This window comes from Chiloscyllium punctatum, chromosome 36 (assembly GCF_047496795.1).
Source record: "Chiloscyllium punctatum isolate Juve2018m chromosome 36, sChiPun1.3, whole genome shotgun sequence".
Classification (NCBI taxonomy): domain Eukaryota; kingdom Metazoa; phylum Chordata; class Chondrichthyes; order Orectolobiformes; family Hemiscylliidae; genus Chiloscyllium; species Chiloscyllium punctatum.
The window spans coordinates 60,172,150-60,185,561 of record NC_092774.1 but is presented as its reverse complement, the minus strand read 5'-3'; the positions used below and the strand labels follow the sequence as shown (position 1 = coordinate 60,185,561).

Here is a 13,412-nt window from a genome sequence, read left to right as displayed (position 1 = left end):
CAGGAACACGACAGGCAACTACCAGCTGATCTGACCAAAGAGCACAACCGTGAACTGACAGCATTCATCAAGACTTCTGATCCAATCCTTCCAGAAGCTCAGCATCCACGGATTAGTTGAATCCGTGGATGTGTCAGTACTCTACACCAGCATTCCTCATGACGATGGCATTACGGTAACAGCCTCAGTACTCAATACCAACAACTGCCAATCTCTGAGCACTGTCCTACAACTCATCCGCTTCATTCTCAACCACAACATTTTCACCTTTGGCAACCAGTTCTTCATCCAGACACATAGAACAGCCATGGGGACTAAATTTGCACCCCAGTATGCCAACATTTTCAGGCAGAGGTTCGAACAAAGCTTCTTTTCTGCACAGGACCTCCAACCAACACTATATACCAGATATATTGATGACATTTCTTCCTCTGGACCCATGGTGAGGAGTCACTGAAACAACAAAACTCTTTAGTATCTGTCTCATTTTTGAACACATGCAGCTCTATGAAGGATGGGTATCTCAGCACGTCTCTGTACCGCAAACCCACGGATAACCTGACAGTGCTACACTTCTCTAGTGAAACATATTAAAACAGCCACCCCCTCTGGACAAGCCCTTCGCATACATAGGATCTGTTCAGATGAGGAGGAACATGGCAGACACTTGGAAGTACACAAGCATGCTCTCATAAGAACGGGGTACAATGTTCAACTCATCAACTGCCACTTCCAATGTGTCACAGCAAGAAACTGTAATGACTTCCTTTAGGAGACAGACACGAGCTGCAACCAAAATGGTACCATTTGTTGTCCAGTACTTCTCAGGAGCCGAAACACTACGCCATGTTCTTCACAGCCTGCAACACATTATTAATGAGGATGAGCACCTCGCCAAGACCTTCCCCACGCCTCCACTTCTCACCTTCAAACAACTGCCAAACTTTAAACAGATAATTGTTCTCAGAAAACTGCCTGGCCTTCAGGACAAGACGAAACAACTCTGTCACGGCAGATGATGAAAGACGTATCAGAGTGTTGACACAATTACCACCATTACACGTGGGGATACCACCCACCATGAGTGCAGCAGGTACTCATGTGACTCAGCCAACATTGTTTTATCTCATACGCTGCAGGCAATGATGCCCTGACTCTTGGTATATTGGCGAGACCGAGCAGAGGCTACAGCAACAGATGAATGGACACTGCACAACAATCACCAGCCAGGAGTGTTCCCTCCCAGTCGGGGAACACGACAGCGGTCCGGGACATTCAGCCTTGGACCTTCGGATGACCATCCTTCAAGGTAGACTTCAGGATAGGCAACAACGGAAAGTGGCTGGGCAGAGGCTGATAGCCAAGTTCAATACCCATGGAGATGGCCTCAACCAGGACCTTGTGTTCATGTCACACTACAGTTGACCACACTATGCTATACATTCTCTCTCTCTCTCTGTCTGTCTGTCTCTCTCTGTCTCTCACACACACACAAGCATGCATTTAGACAAATACGTGCTCCTCCAAACCAACACACTCACACAGACTCTCTCACATACACATGCGCTCTCTCAAATGCTCTCTCTCTGACACACACCCTCTCACAGACTTGTACCCCATTACACTCTCTCACACACACTCACACACATAAAAGTTTGTGGGTTGGATTTGTACTTGCAGAATCGCATTGTATTTTGTTGAAAAACTCAGACACGTAAGATTCTGTAATACCACGATAGAAATAGAATCCGTCTGACCTAACATTGGGACACAGACAGACTTTAACTTAACACCTTCAATGCATTATCTGATTGAGATGACACCTATTGTTAAAAGCTATCTTGAGAACGTAACTTTTGAAAAGTTCTGGAATTTACATGTGAAGGAATCAAAACGAACATGGTCATTCTAAAAGATGGTAGAGGTCAGCTATAGTTGTTTGATATTCCATTCCATGACACTGCAATCCTGTTGGATAAAGTCTGTGTGTTATGATTCTGCTCCACAACCAACCGATGAAGAAGCAGCGCTTCGAAAACTAGTGATTCCAAATAAACCTGTTGGGCAACAACGTGGCATTGTGTAATTTTTAACTTTGAAAATCTGTCAGTAATGCCAACATTTCCATACTGCGCATGCTACTGGGTGTCAGTAACGCACTGCGCATGTGTCACGGTGTCAGCAAAGCACTACGCATGCCAACGCAACAAGCGGAAACACTCCGTGACCTTGTTTTGATGGACCAATGAGAAGCTCTGGAGGACCGGATGGAGACTGGTCCTCCTGCCAATCACAGCAAACCCATCGTCTGGATGCGGAAGAAGGATCATGAACTTCTGAAATTGCTGCTGCTGCTCCTCTCTCTCTGAATGAAGATTGAGCTTCACGCCAGACTGCAACTTCCTTCCTCTGTCCAACATCTGTGAGTACAACACACTCTTTTCTCAACCCCGTTTCTATTCTGGGGTTGAGCTGTTGACTTGCAGGAACTGAAGGGAAGCGGAGTGATTCCAGGGAGAGGACAGACTCTGGGAAAGTTAGTCCAGGTCTTTTTTTCAATGGCAAATACAGGAGAATTGACATTTCAGGCTTGAGCCTTTCATCAACAATGATGTGTGGATGAACAAAGGGGCCTCTGCGTCCTTCTAATCCAGTCAGTGCAAGTTGTCAGACAGGTGCAGCAAGTAATGAGCAAGGCAAGTGGTATATTAGCAAGAGGAATTGAGTTCAGAAGTGGGGACGCCTTCCTGCAGTTTGGGCGTTATTGAATATATTCAAGGTTGAGTTCATCTGATTTTTGAACATCAAAGATGTGATGGTTATGGGGGAAGGCAAGAACAATACAGATCTGTTATAGAAACAGACCCTTCAGTCCAATTAGTCCATGCTGACTATGTTCTCAAACTAAACTGGACCCACCTGCCTGTGTTTAACCTATATCCCTCTGAACCTTTTATATTGGAGTCATAGAGATGTACAGCACAGAAACAGACCCTTCGGTCCAATTTGTCCATGCCTACCAGTTATCCTAATCTAGTCGATTTGCCAGCCCTGGGCCCATATCCCTCGAACCCATTCTATTATAGACCGATCCAAATGCCTTTTAAATTCTGTAATTATACCAGTCTCCACCACTTCCTCTGTCTGGTCATTTCATACATGCACTACTGTGTGAAAAGGGTCCCCTTGGAGCTCTTTTATGTTTTTCCCCGTTTGCCCAAAACCTTTAGTTCTGCACTCCTCACCCCAGGGAGAAGACTTTGCCTATTTGCCCTGTCCATGCCTCTCATGATTTTATAAACCTCTAAGGTCATCCCTCAGCCTCCGACGCTCCAGGGAAAACAGCCCCACCCTATTCAGCCTCTCCCAAGAGCTAATTTTTTCAGATCTGGCTACATGCTGGTAAATCTTTTCTGAACCCTTTCAAGTTTCACACCGTCCTTCTGATGGGCAGGAGACCAGAGTTGCACGCAATATTCCAAATGTGGCCTCACCAATGTCCTGTAAAGCTGCAACATCACCTACCTCCCAACTCCTTTACTCAGTGCTGCAACCGATAAAGAAAAGCATACCAAATGGTGCCTTCACTATCCTATCTACCTGGGACTCTACCTTCAAGGAACTGTGAACCTGCACTCCAAGGTCTCTTTGTTCAGCAATACTCCCCAGGACCTTACCATAAAGTGTATACGTCCTGCTTTGATTTGCTTTTCCAAAATCCAGCACTTCACACTTATTTAAATTAAACTTCATCATTCATATACTAATCCAAATGTCTTTTAAATGTTCTAACTGTATCTGCATCCACCCTGACCTGCTGTGCTTTTCCAGCACCACTCTAATCTAGACTCTGGTTTCCAGCATCTGCAGTCCTTGTTTTTACCTTTTACGTCGGTATACTCAGATCTACTTATGATCTGTTCAATGCTGATGCAAGCTCGACAGGCTCAATGGCCTATTCCTGCTCCCAATTTGCACACTCCTAGTCCAGAACAGCAAGAGACCATAAAACACAGGAGCAGAAATTAGGCCTCTCAGCCCATCAGGGCTGCTTCACTATTAAGTTCTGGCTGATAAGTTTCTCAATCCCATTCTCCCACTTTCTCCCTGTAACCCTCGATCCCCTTGATACTCAAGAACCTATTTATCTCCATCTTAAATCTACTCAAGACCTGGCCTCCACAGCCTTCTGTAGCAATAAATTCCACATATTCACCACTCACCGGCTGAAAATGTTTCACCTTATCTTTGTTCTAAAAGATATTCCTTTTACTCTGATGCTGTGCCCTCGGGTCCTAGACTCTCGTCCCAATAGGAACATCTTCCCCATGTACACTCTGTCCAGGCCATTCAGAATTCTGTCTGCTTGAATTAGATCTCACCCCTCCCCGAGTGTGGGCCTGTTAATCAGCATGAACCACACCCTTCAGGATGAGTTACAGCAGGAATTAGGTTCAGCAAAGTCAGAATGGAGGAAGTGTGTGTGGGATGGAGATTCTCAGCTTTTAGGGGATGAGAGAGGAAACGAAGTTCAATATAAATTAGAATTGATCGGATGGGCTGATGGGCCAAGGAGTGGCAAAATGAGTTTAATTCAGATAAATGTGAGGTGTTACGTTTTGTAAGGCAAATCAGGGCACGACTTACATAGTTAATGAGAAGTGATGCTAAACAAAGTGTCCTTGCAGGTTCATAATTCCTTGAAAGTGGAATTGCAGGGAGACAGGATTGTGAAGAAGGCATTTGGTACGCTTTCCTTTATTGGTCAGAGCATTGAGTACAGGGGTTGGGAGGTCATGTTAGGCCACTTCTGGAAAACTGTGCAATTCCAGTTGCCCTCCTCTGGAAGAACGTTGTGAAACTTAAAAGGGTTCAGAAAAGATTTACAAAGATGTAGGCAGAGTTGGAGGGTTTGAGCGATAGGAAGATGATGAATACGCCAGGGATAATTTCCCTGGAGCATTGGAGGCTGATGGGTGACCTTACAGAACTTGATAAGGGGTATAGATAGGTTTTATAGCCAAAATCTTTTCCCCATGTTAGGCGACTCCAAACCTAGAGTGCATAGGTTTCACGTGAAAGGAGAAAGATTTAAAACGGACCTGAGGGGCAACTTTTTCACACAGAGGATAGTGCATGTTTGGAATGAGCTGCTAGAGGAAGTGGTGGAGGCTACTACAATTGCAACATTTAAAAGGCATCTGGATGGGGATGTGAATAAGAAGGATTGAGAGAGATACAGGCCAAATGCTGGCAAATGGGATTAGATGAGTTTAGGATATCTGGTCGGCATGGATGAGTTGGACCGAAGAATGTGTTTCTGTGCTGTATGAATTTAATCATCTTGCGTGAAAGCAGAAGTGTTGTTGTGAAGATTGGACTTTCAGAGCAGCTTTCAAAGATGTTTTGCCTTTACTGGAAGCAGAAGAAGTGACGATGAAATATTTCATTGGTGAGACAGCAACTGAGTACGTAAATACGTCTAGGAGTTTGGTGGAAAGTGGGAATTCATTGCACTGTGGGGGTGAAGTGCTTTAAGGCTTCCCAGCAGTAAGGACAGTGTGCTGATTGTGGTGCCCAGTGAAGGGTTAGGTGGATTTTTGAGTTAAACTGCTCATTTCTGCCAGCCTCCAACATTGTATTTCCAATGCTGTCCATCAGAAGGAGCTGTGTATAACTGGTATTGTTAGAAGCCTTTGGGGTTTCATCCCTGCAGGAATGGCATTGTTTCATCAGCATTGTAAAGGTGACTGGCAGCAGAGGGAGGTGTGGGCTGTGTTTACTAGAAACAATTAAGCATTTAGATAACATACATACGAGAGGGCAGGGTGGGATTTGTCTTTCGATTTGCAGAAGGTGGGAGATTCTGGGAGCTGTGATCTGAGGCAAACACAACTGCGGTATATCATAGAAGCCCTACAGTGTGGAAGCAGGCTATTCAGTCCATCAAGTCCATTCTGACCCCTCCGAAGAGCATCCTGCTCATACACCCCTCCCGCCCCCACCCCTTAGGGAATCAAGGGTTCGGGGTAATGCAAGTAAGAAGAGCTGAGATGATGGATAGTTCAGTCACGATCTTAATAAATGGTTGCCATAAGGCACAAACTAATTCAAATTCGGCCAATCAGTTTAGATTTTGCCCCAAAATACCAAAGTCCAATCAAGTTTGAATTAAGTAATTTTAAAAATTAACACCAATAAAATGATCTGATGTTTTGGACTATAAAACCAGGCATTTTTGTGAGTTTTAATATTCTTTGTGTTGGACATAAAGAGTAAAGTTGTTAATTTTTACTTTAAATATTTACCTCTGGGATAGTTCTTTGCCTCTCAAACTTTTACATATTACTGCATGGGGTGAATCACTTCTGTGTTGATGGTTTAATTTAGCAGAGGGGGTTACCCCGTGTCGTAACAGTGCTGCAACATAACAAAAGTGAATTAATTGACTGTACACATTGAAGAGAATGATTTTGATCTGGGACTCCTTACAGAGACATGGCTTCAGGATGACAAGGATTGGATCCTAAATATTGAGGGGAGATGTGGCATTCAAGTCGAATGGGAAGCTAGGTAAAGGTAGAGGGTTGACACTGCTAATCAAAGCACTGATCACAGGGTCGTCTGGTGTCAGCTCGGATTTCAGGTCCTGGTTTCTTTGTCCTCTATTGATCTCCCTGTTCCCACACAGTTGTTGTCCGTTCTCAGCTCTGCTTCATTTCTGCTGAAGCTTTAACCTCCTTTGACACCTTCCAGGACAATAAATCATTCAGTCAATCAAAGTCCAACCCACAATCTCCCAGCCTGTCAACCATCCAGACACAGAGTATCATACCAGAAAATATAACAAAAAAGATGAAAAGTTAGAATTAAATAGGTGCTTGTGTCTTTTCATTGGCAAGTAAACTAGAAATAGGGGTCTGCCAAGAATCTTATAGTGCCCTAATTGAAGAATTGTCTCTCCCTGACATCTAAGTATTAGTACCCAGCTATGATTTATAACAATATTTACATCAACAGAAATAAAGCATTTTGCTCACATTTTGCTCGAAAAATGCACAATCTGCAGGCAGAAAAGACATGGAATATTTTATAAATTCTACTTTGGAAATAGAACCAGTCTGACTCAAAAACTGGGATACAGACAGACTCTGGCCTCACACCTTTAATGCATTGTCTGAGCTGAGTTGTCATCTTTTCTTATAAAACCTTGTTATCTCGAGTAGGTGTCTTATAAGAAGTTCTAGGATTTACATATTAATGATACCAGCGACTCTTTCTAAAAGATGAAAGACTTTACAATCCAGGTTTCTTCAATGTATCATTTCAGTGGCATGACTCTGTAATGTTTTGCTGTAAACTCAGTGTCTTATGATCTTATACTCCACAACCACCTGATGAAGGAGCAGCGCTCCGAAAGCTAGTGCTTCCAAATAAACCTGTTGGACTGGCGTCATGTGATTTTTATCTTTGCCCAGGTTAGGGTGGATTGGCCCTGCTAAATTACCCATAGTGCTCAGGGTTTTGCAGGTGTGGGAGAATTGTTAGAAGCGATTTGATTCCACCTTCGCGTGACTGTGTGAACTTTGGCATGTTCTCCCTCTTCTGTCAGCATGGGTTACCTCTGGGTGCTCCGGTTTCCTCCCACAGTCAAAGGATCTGCAGTTTCAGATGGATCGGCTGTGCTAAAGTGTCCAGGGATGTGCAGGTTAGAGTGGGTTAGCCATGGGGAACTGCAGGACTGTAGGGTAAGTGGATGAGTCTGGGTGGGATGCCGTGTGGAAGGTCGGTGTGCCAATCGGATATCCTAAATTAATCTAGGCCCATTTGCCAGCTCTTGGCCCATATCCCTCCAAACCTTCCTGTTCATATACCAATCCAGATGCCTTTTGAATATTGTAATTGTACCAACCTCCACCACTTCCTCTCGGAGCTCATTCAATCCACGCAGCACCCGCTGCGTGAAATAGTTGCCCTTTAGGTCCATTTTAATCCTTTCCCCCCTCACCCTAATATAAATCAATTGCTGCTTTTCCTGAACAGGCTCAGTGGCTGGCACTGCTGCCTTATAGCGCTAGGGACCCGGGTTTGATCTCAGTCTCTAGTAACTGTCTGAGTGGAGTTTGCACCTTCTCTGCGTGGGATTCCTTTGGATGCTCCGGTTTCTTCCCACAATCCAAAGATGTGCAGGTTTGGAGAGGGCACTTCTTGAGGGGAATTAACTTTCACACTTCTTTTCTACTCCTTAGGTCCCTTTTAAATCTTTCCCCTCTCACCTTCAACCTATGCCCTCCAGTTTGGGAGTCCCCTATCCTGAGGAAAAGATGAGTAGTCAAATAAAATGCAAAAGGAATAAAATGTCGAGTCGCAGGATAAATATAAAATGTCGCTCCAGCCTTTCTTGTCTCCAATTGTCATTTGGGCACAAAACCTGTCAGTAACACCAGCAACTTCACAGAGCGTCTTGCGCATGCTGCTCGGTGACAACACACACTGAGCATGTTCGCCGGTGTCAGCAAAACCTGTGCGTGCTCCTGGTTGTCGGCGAAAACTGCGCGTGATCTCCTTTTGTTGGACCAATAGGAAGCCCTGGAGGACCGGAAGGAGCGTGTAATCAGAGACGTCTCTATTGTCTCTGTCTCTCTCACAATCTCAATTTATGGAGGGGACAGATTCTGGAAAAGTTGGGCCAAGTCTGTGTCTCAATTGGCAAACTCATGGAAAATGCAGTACCACGATGTGAAGTGATAGCATTCCCTGTTGGGGGGTAAACAGCAGAAAGGAGATGCATTGTTTAAATGGTGATATATTGGGATGTGGAGAAAGTGAGGACTGCAAATGTTGGAGATCAGAGTTAAAACGTGTGGTGCTCGAAAAGCACAGCAGATGAGGCAGCATCCGAGGAACCGGAGAGTCCGCGTTACAGGTACGAGCCCTTCATCAGGAATGTATCTCAAGGGGCCTCAGCGTCCTTCCATACCAGTCAATGCCAGTTGTCACAGGTGCAGCAAGCAATGAGCAAAGCAGGTGTTATATAAGCAAGAGGAATTGAGTCCAGAAGTGGGGATGTCTTCCTGCAGTTATGGGATCATTGAATATATTCAAGGCTCAGTTCATCTGATTTTGGAACAACAAAGAATTGGATGTTTATGGGGGAAGGCAAGAAAATGGTTTTCAGACCATTGCAGAACAGTTACCGAGTCAAACAGCACAGAAACAGTCCCTTCAGTCCAACTACTCCATGCTATGTTCTCAAATTAATCTAATCCCACCTGCCAGTGTTATATCCCTCTGTCACAAAGCTGGTCCTTTTACTAAAAGCTGGTCCTTCTTCTCAAGGATGCTGTGTCCTTGGTTTTTTTTTTCAGAGGGGTGGTAAAAAGACCCGGGCTCTGAAGCGACTGGTTTAGTCCAGAGATGAAAAATGGTATTGGGAGGCATTTTTGGTTATATGTGAACAGATGAGACTTGAGGCCAAAGCTTTTATGTTTTAGAAATGACCTGTACAATAAAAGGGGAGTGGTCAGTCCTGAAAGCTGAAGTCTCGTTTGGGTGAGTTAAGCAGTGGTCTATGTGGAGAAAGGCTGCTAACACTCTCTCCTTCTGCCCTTCTAACTTCAACTGTAAGCCTCTGTTTCAGTTTTACTTTGTTTAAGGGATTTGTTTTCTTTTGGTACTGTTGTGTACTAGCATTGCGAAGAGTATTAAGAGTTTCTCCACAGCTTGTACTGTACTTAATAAAGTTTGGTTGTTCACAGAAGTTGGCGTATTGCAGTGTAAGAAGCTCAAGCAAAAGAACTTAACAAAGGAACCTAAGGGATAAGTCTTTCATGCAGAAAGTGGCGTGTTTAAGGAAAGAGCTGTCAGAGGAAGTGGTGGGTGCTGGTACAATTATGACATTAAAAGGCATCTGGATTGGTATACGATTAGGAAGGGTTGAGACGATATGGGCCAAATGCTGGCAAATCGGCCGAGATTAGGTTAGGTTATCTAGTTGGCATGGATGAATTAGACCGAAGGGTCTGTTTCTGTGCCTAATATCTCTATCACTCTGGCTTGCCACTAACATTTGCCACATCTGTGTGTACAGTTTCTCTCTGGTGTCAGTGTCAATGCCTTGATATCTCACTCTTAACCGGACTGGCAGTGATGACTTTTGTAATCTTTTCTTACAGACTATCTGAAGACAGAAGTTTCAAGGTCAACAGATAAAGGGCTGATGTTCAAAATGTTGATTCTCCTGCTTCTCTGATGCTGCTTGCCGTGCTGCGCTTTTCCAGCGACGCAGTTTTTGACTCTGACTCTCCAGCGTCTCCAGTCCTCCCTTTCACGTCAGTGTCTGACAGTTACTCAGTCCATCAGGACCACAACAATTTTCAACTATGATCCTGTGAGAAGGAGCAAAGCTTTCTTTTTGGTTCCTGTTTGAGTACGGGGGCACTGGTTGAAAGACCCTACTGTTGCAGCGCACTGAGTGTGGAGCCTGAAACAACTCTACTGCCTGGAAAGAAGAATTCATGGCGGGGTTGTACACGTGTGTGTGCAGCTGAAGCTTCGGCCATGGAGAAACCCGAGGAAACACAACCTGTTGAGAAACCATGGAAGTGTGGCGACTGCAGGAAGGGCTTCTGTGTCCCATCTGTCCTGGCGGCTCATCACTGCAATCACACTGGGAAGAGGCCATTCTCCAGCCCCGAGCGGGCGAAGGGCTTTACTTGCTCCTGTGTCCTGCTAGCCCACCAGCATATACACACTGGTGAGAGGACGTCTTACTGCTCCATGTGCGGGAAAGGGTTCACTTGGGTGGACAACCTCCAGACCCACCAGCAATTCCACACAGGGGAGAGGCTTTTCAATTGCCACGAGTGCGGGAAAGCCTTCAGCACTTCCTCCGACCTGCTGAAGCACCGGCGAGTCCACACGGGGGAGAGGCCATTCAGCTGCCCCGAATGCGGGAAGGCCTTCAGCGACTCCTCCAACCTGTTGAGGCACTGGCGGATCCACACAGGGGAGAGGCCCTTCAGCTGCCCAGAGTGTGGGAAGGCCTTCAGCAATTCCTCCAACCTGCTGGCCCATCAGCAGGTCCACACTGGGGAGAGGCCCTTCAGCTGCCCAGAGTGTGGGAAGGCCTTCAGCAATTCCTCCAACCTGCTGGCCCATCAGCGGGTCCACACGGGAGAGAGGCCCTTCAGCTGCCCAGAGTGCGGGAAGGCCTTTAGCAATTCCCCCAACCTGTTGAGGCACTGGCGGGTCCACACGGGGGAGAGGCCCTTCAGCTGCCCAGAGTGTGGGAAGGCCTTCAGCAATTCCTCCAACCTGCTGGCCCATCAGCGGGTCCACACGGGGGAGAGGCCCTTCAGCTGCCCAGAATGTGGGAAGGCCTTCAGCAATTCCTCCAACCTGCTGGCCCATCAGCGGGTCCACACGGGGGAGAGGCCCTTCAGCTGCCCAGAGTGCAGGAAGGCCTTTAGCAATTCCTCTGACCTGCTGAGACACCGGCGCATCCACACTGGGGAGAGGCCATTCGCCTGCCCTGAGTGTGGTAAGGCCTTCAGCAATTCCTCTGACCTGTTGTCCCACCGGCAGGTCCACACCAGGGAAAGGCCATTCAGCTGCCCCGAGTGTGGGAAGGGGTTCACCCGCTCCTCCAAACTGCTGGCCCACCAATGGGTACACACCGGGGAGAAGCCTTTTGCCTGCCCCGACTGCGGGCGGAGGTTCACATTGTCCTGCAACTTGCAGAGGCACCAGTGGAGGCACCAGTGCATCGACAGGTCACGAAGCTGACCTGGGTTCAATTCCACCCTCGGGATGACAGTCTGTGTGTAGCTTTCACGATGCCCCCCCCCCCCCCCCACATCTGTATGGGTTACCTCTGAGTGCTCCGGTTTCCTTCCCCTGGTCTAAAGGTGTGCAGGTTAGTTTGGATTGGCCCATCTAAATTGTCCCATAGTGTTCAGGGATGTGTAGGTGTGGTGCATTAGTTGGGGTAAATGGAGAGGAATAGGGATAAGGGAATGGGTCTGGCTGGGTTACTCTGCGAGGGACAGTGTGAACTTGTTGGGCCAAAGGACCTGTTTCCATACTGTAGGGAATCTAATCTTAAAAAAAATTTCCTCCAAGCGATACTGATAAAATATGCCGAGTTGGACAAAGTATCCCATCAAGTTTGAGACAAACCCAGGGTTGAAGAAGTCGGAAGTCACATGACACCATGTTACAGTGCAACAAGTTTATTTGAAATCACAAGCTTTAGGAGCATTGCTCCTTCATGAGTGCTGCTCCTTCATCACTTCATCTGGTGCCATGTGACTTCTGACCTTATCCTCCCCAATTCAACACCAGCACCTCTGCATCAGAGTTGACGAATGAGATTGGATTTTATTCGGCCTTATTTAGTGAGATGTTCATTTGGAAACTCAAAACTGTCGGAGTAACAAAGCGACACGAATCATAGAGTCCCACAGCAGGAGACAGGCCTTTCGGTCCAACATTGTCCATACTGACCAAACTGTCCATCAACACTAAGCCCATTTCCCTGCATTTGGCCCATTTCCTTCCATAACTTTCCTATCCACGTATTTGTCCAAATGCCTTTTAACTGTTGTTAATGTACCACCTCAACCACTTCCGCTGGCATGTCATTCCATATGTCTACCACCGTCTGCATAAATAAAGTTGCCCCTCACGTTCCCTTTTATTCTTTTTCCTCTAACCTTAAACTGATGCCCTCTAGCCCTCACATCCCCAACCCTGGGGTAAAAGTCTGAGTGCATTCACCCTCTCACAATCTCTTCACTTCTCTAAGGGCCTCTCTCAGTCTCTAATGCTCTAAATAAAAATATCTTAGCTTGTCCAACCTCTCCCTTTTACACAGACCCTTGAGTCCTGGCAAAATCCTTGTATATGTCTTCAGCACTCTTCCAAGTTTAATAACATTGTTGTTATAGACACTGCCCTGTCTACATATTTTGTTGGAGAAAGAGGACCAAATATTATCCAAATTGGATAATCTGGCTGATGGGACAGGAAACCTTTCTTGAGACAAGTCTCCTGGAGAGAACTGGCTGGCTGACTGATCTACTGACCCTCACAGTGCCCCACTGCCCTCAGTTATCTGGAGGGAGTCCACACATTTGCCTAAGGTTGTGCTTGAAACCTTTATCATCTTTGGGATGGATCCCCATTCATTCCGTGCTATGGAGTCATGCAGCCTGGAAACAGACCCTTCAGACCAACCAGTCCATGATCCCCAACTAAACTAGTGCCACCCATCTGCTCCTGGCCTGTATCCAGTTTGTTAATCGTTTTGTTCATTTGTTCACCGTGATAGTTGGATAAATAAATTGCTGATTGTTGATTTTAAAGTGTTGAGGATTTATTCTTATCAATAGAGCAGGTCACACCACTTT

The 13,412-nt window shown here is 46.1% G+C and overlaps 1 protein-coding gene across 1 annotated transcript; it reads left to right on the top strand.

Moving 5' to 3' along the window:
* Positions 1–2,308: 2,308 nt before the first annotated feature.
* Positions 2,309–13,367, top strand: LOC140460556 (uncharacterized). The gene is made up of 2 exons (XM_072555140.1): positions 2,309–2,422; positions 10,176–13,367. Exon 2 carries the CDS (start codon positions 10,561–10,563, stop codon positions 11,785–11,787), a length of 1,227 nt encoding a protein of 408 aa, XP_072411241.1. The 5' UTR covers positions 2,309–2,422; positions 10,176–10,560; the 3' UTR covers positions 11,788–13,367.
* Positions 13,368–13,412: the final 45 nt, after the last annotated feature.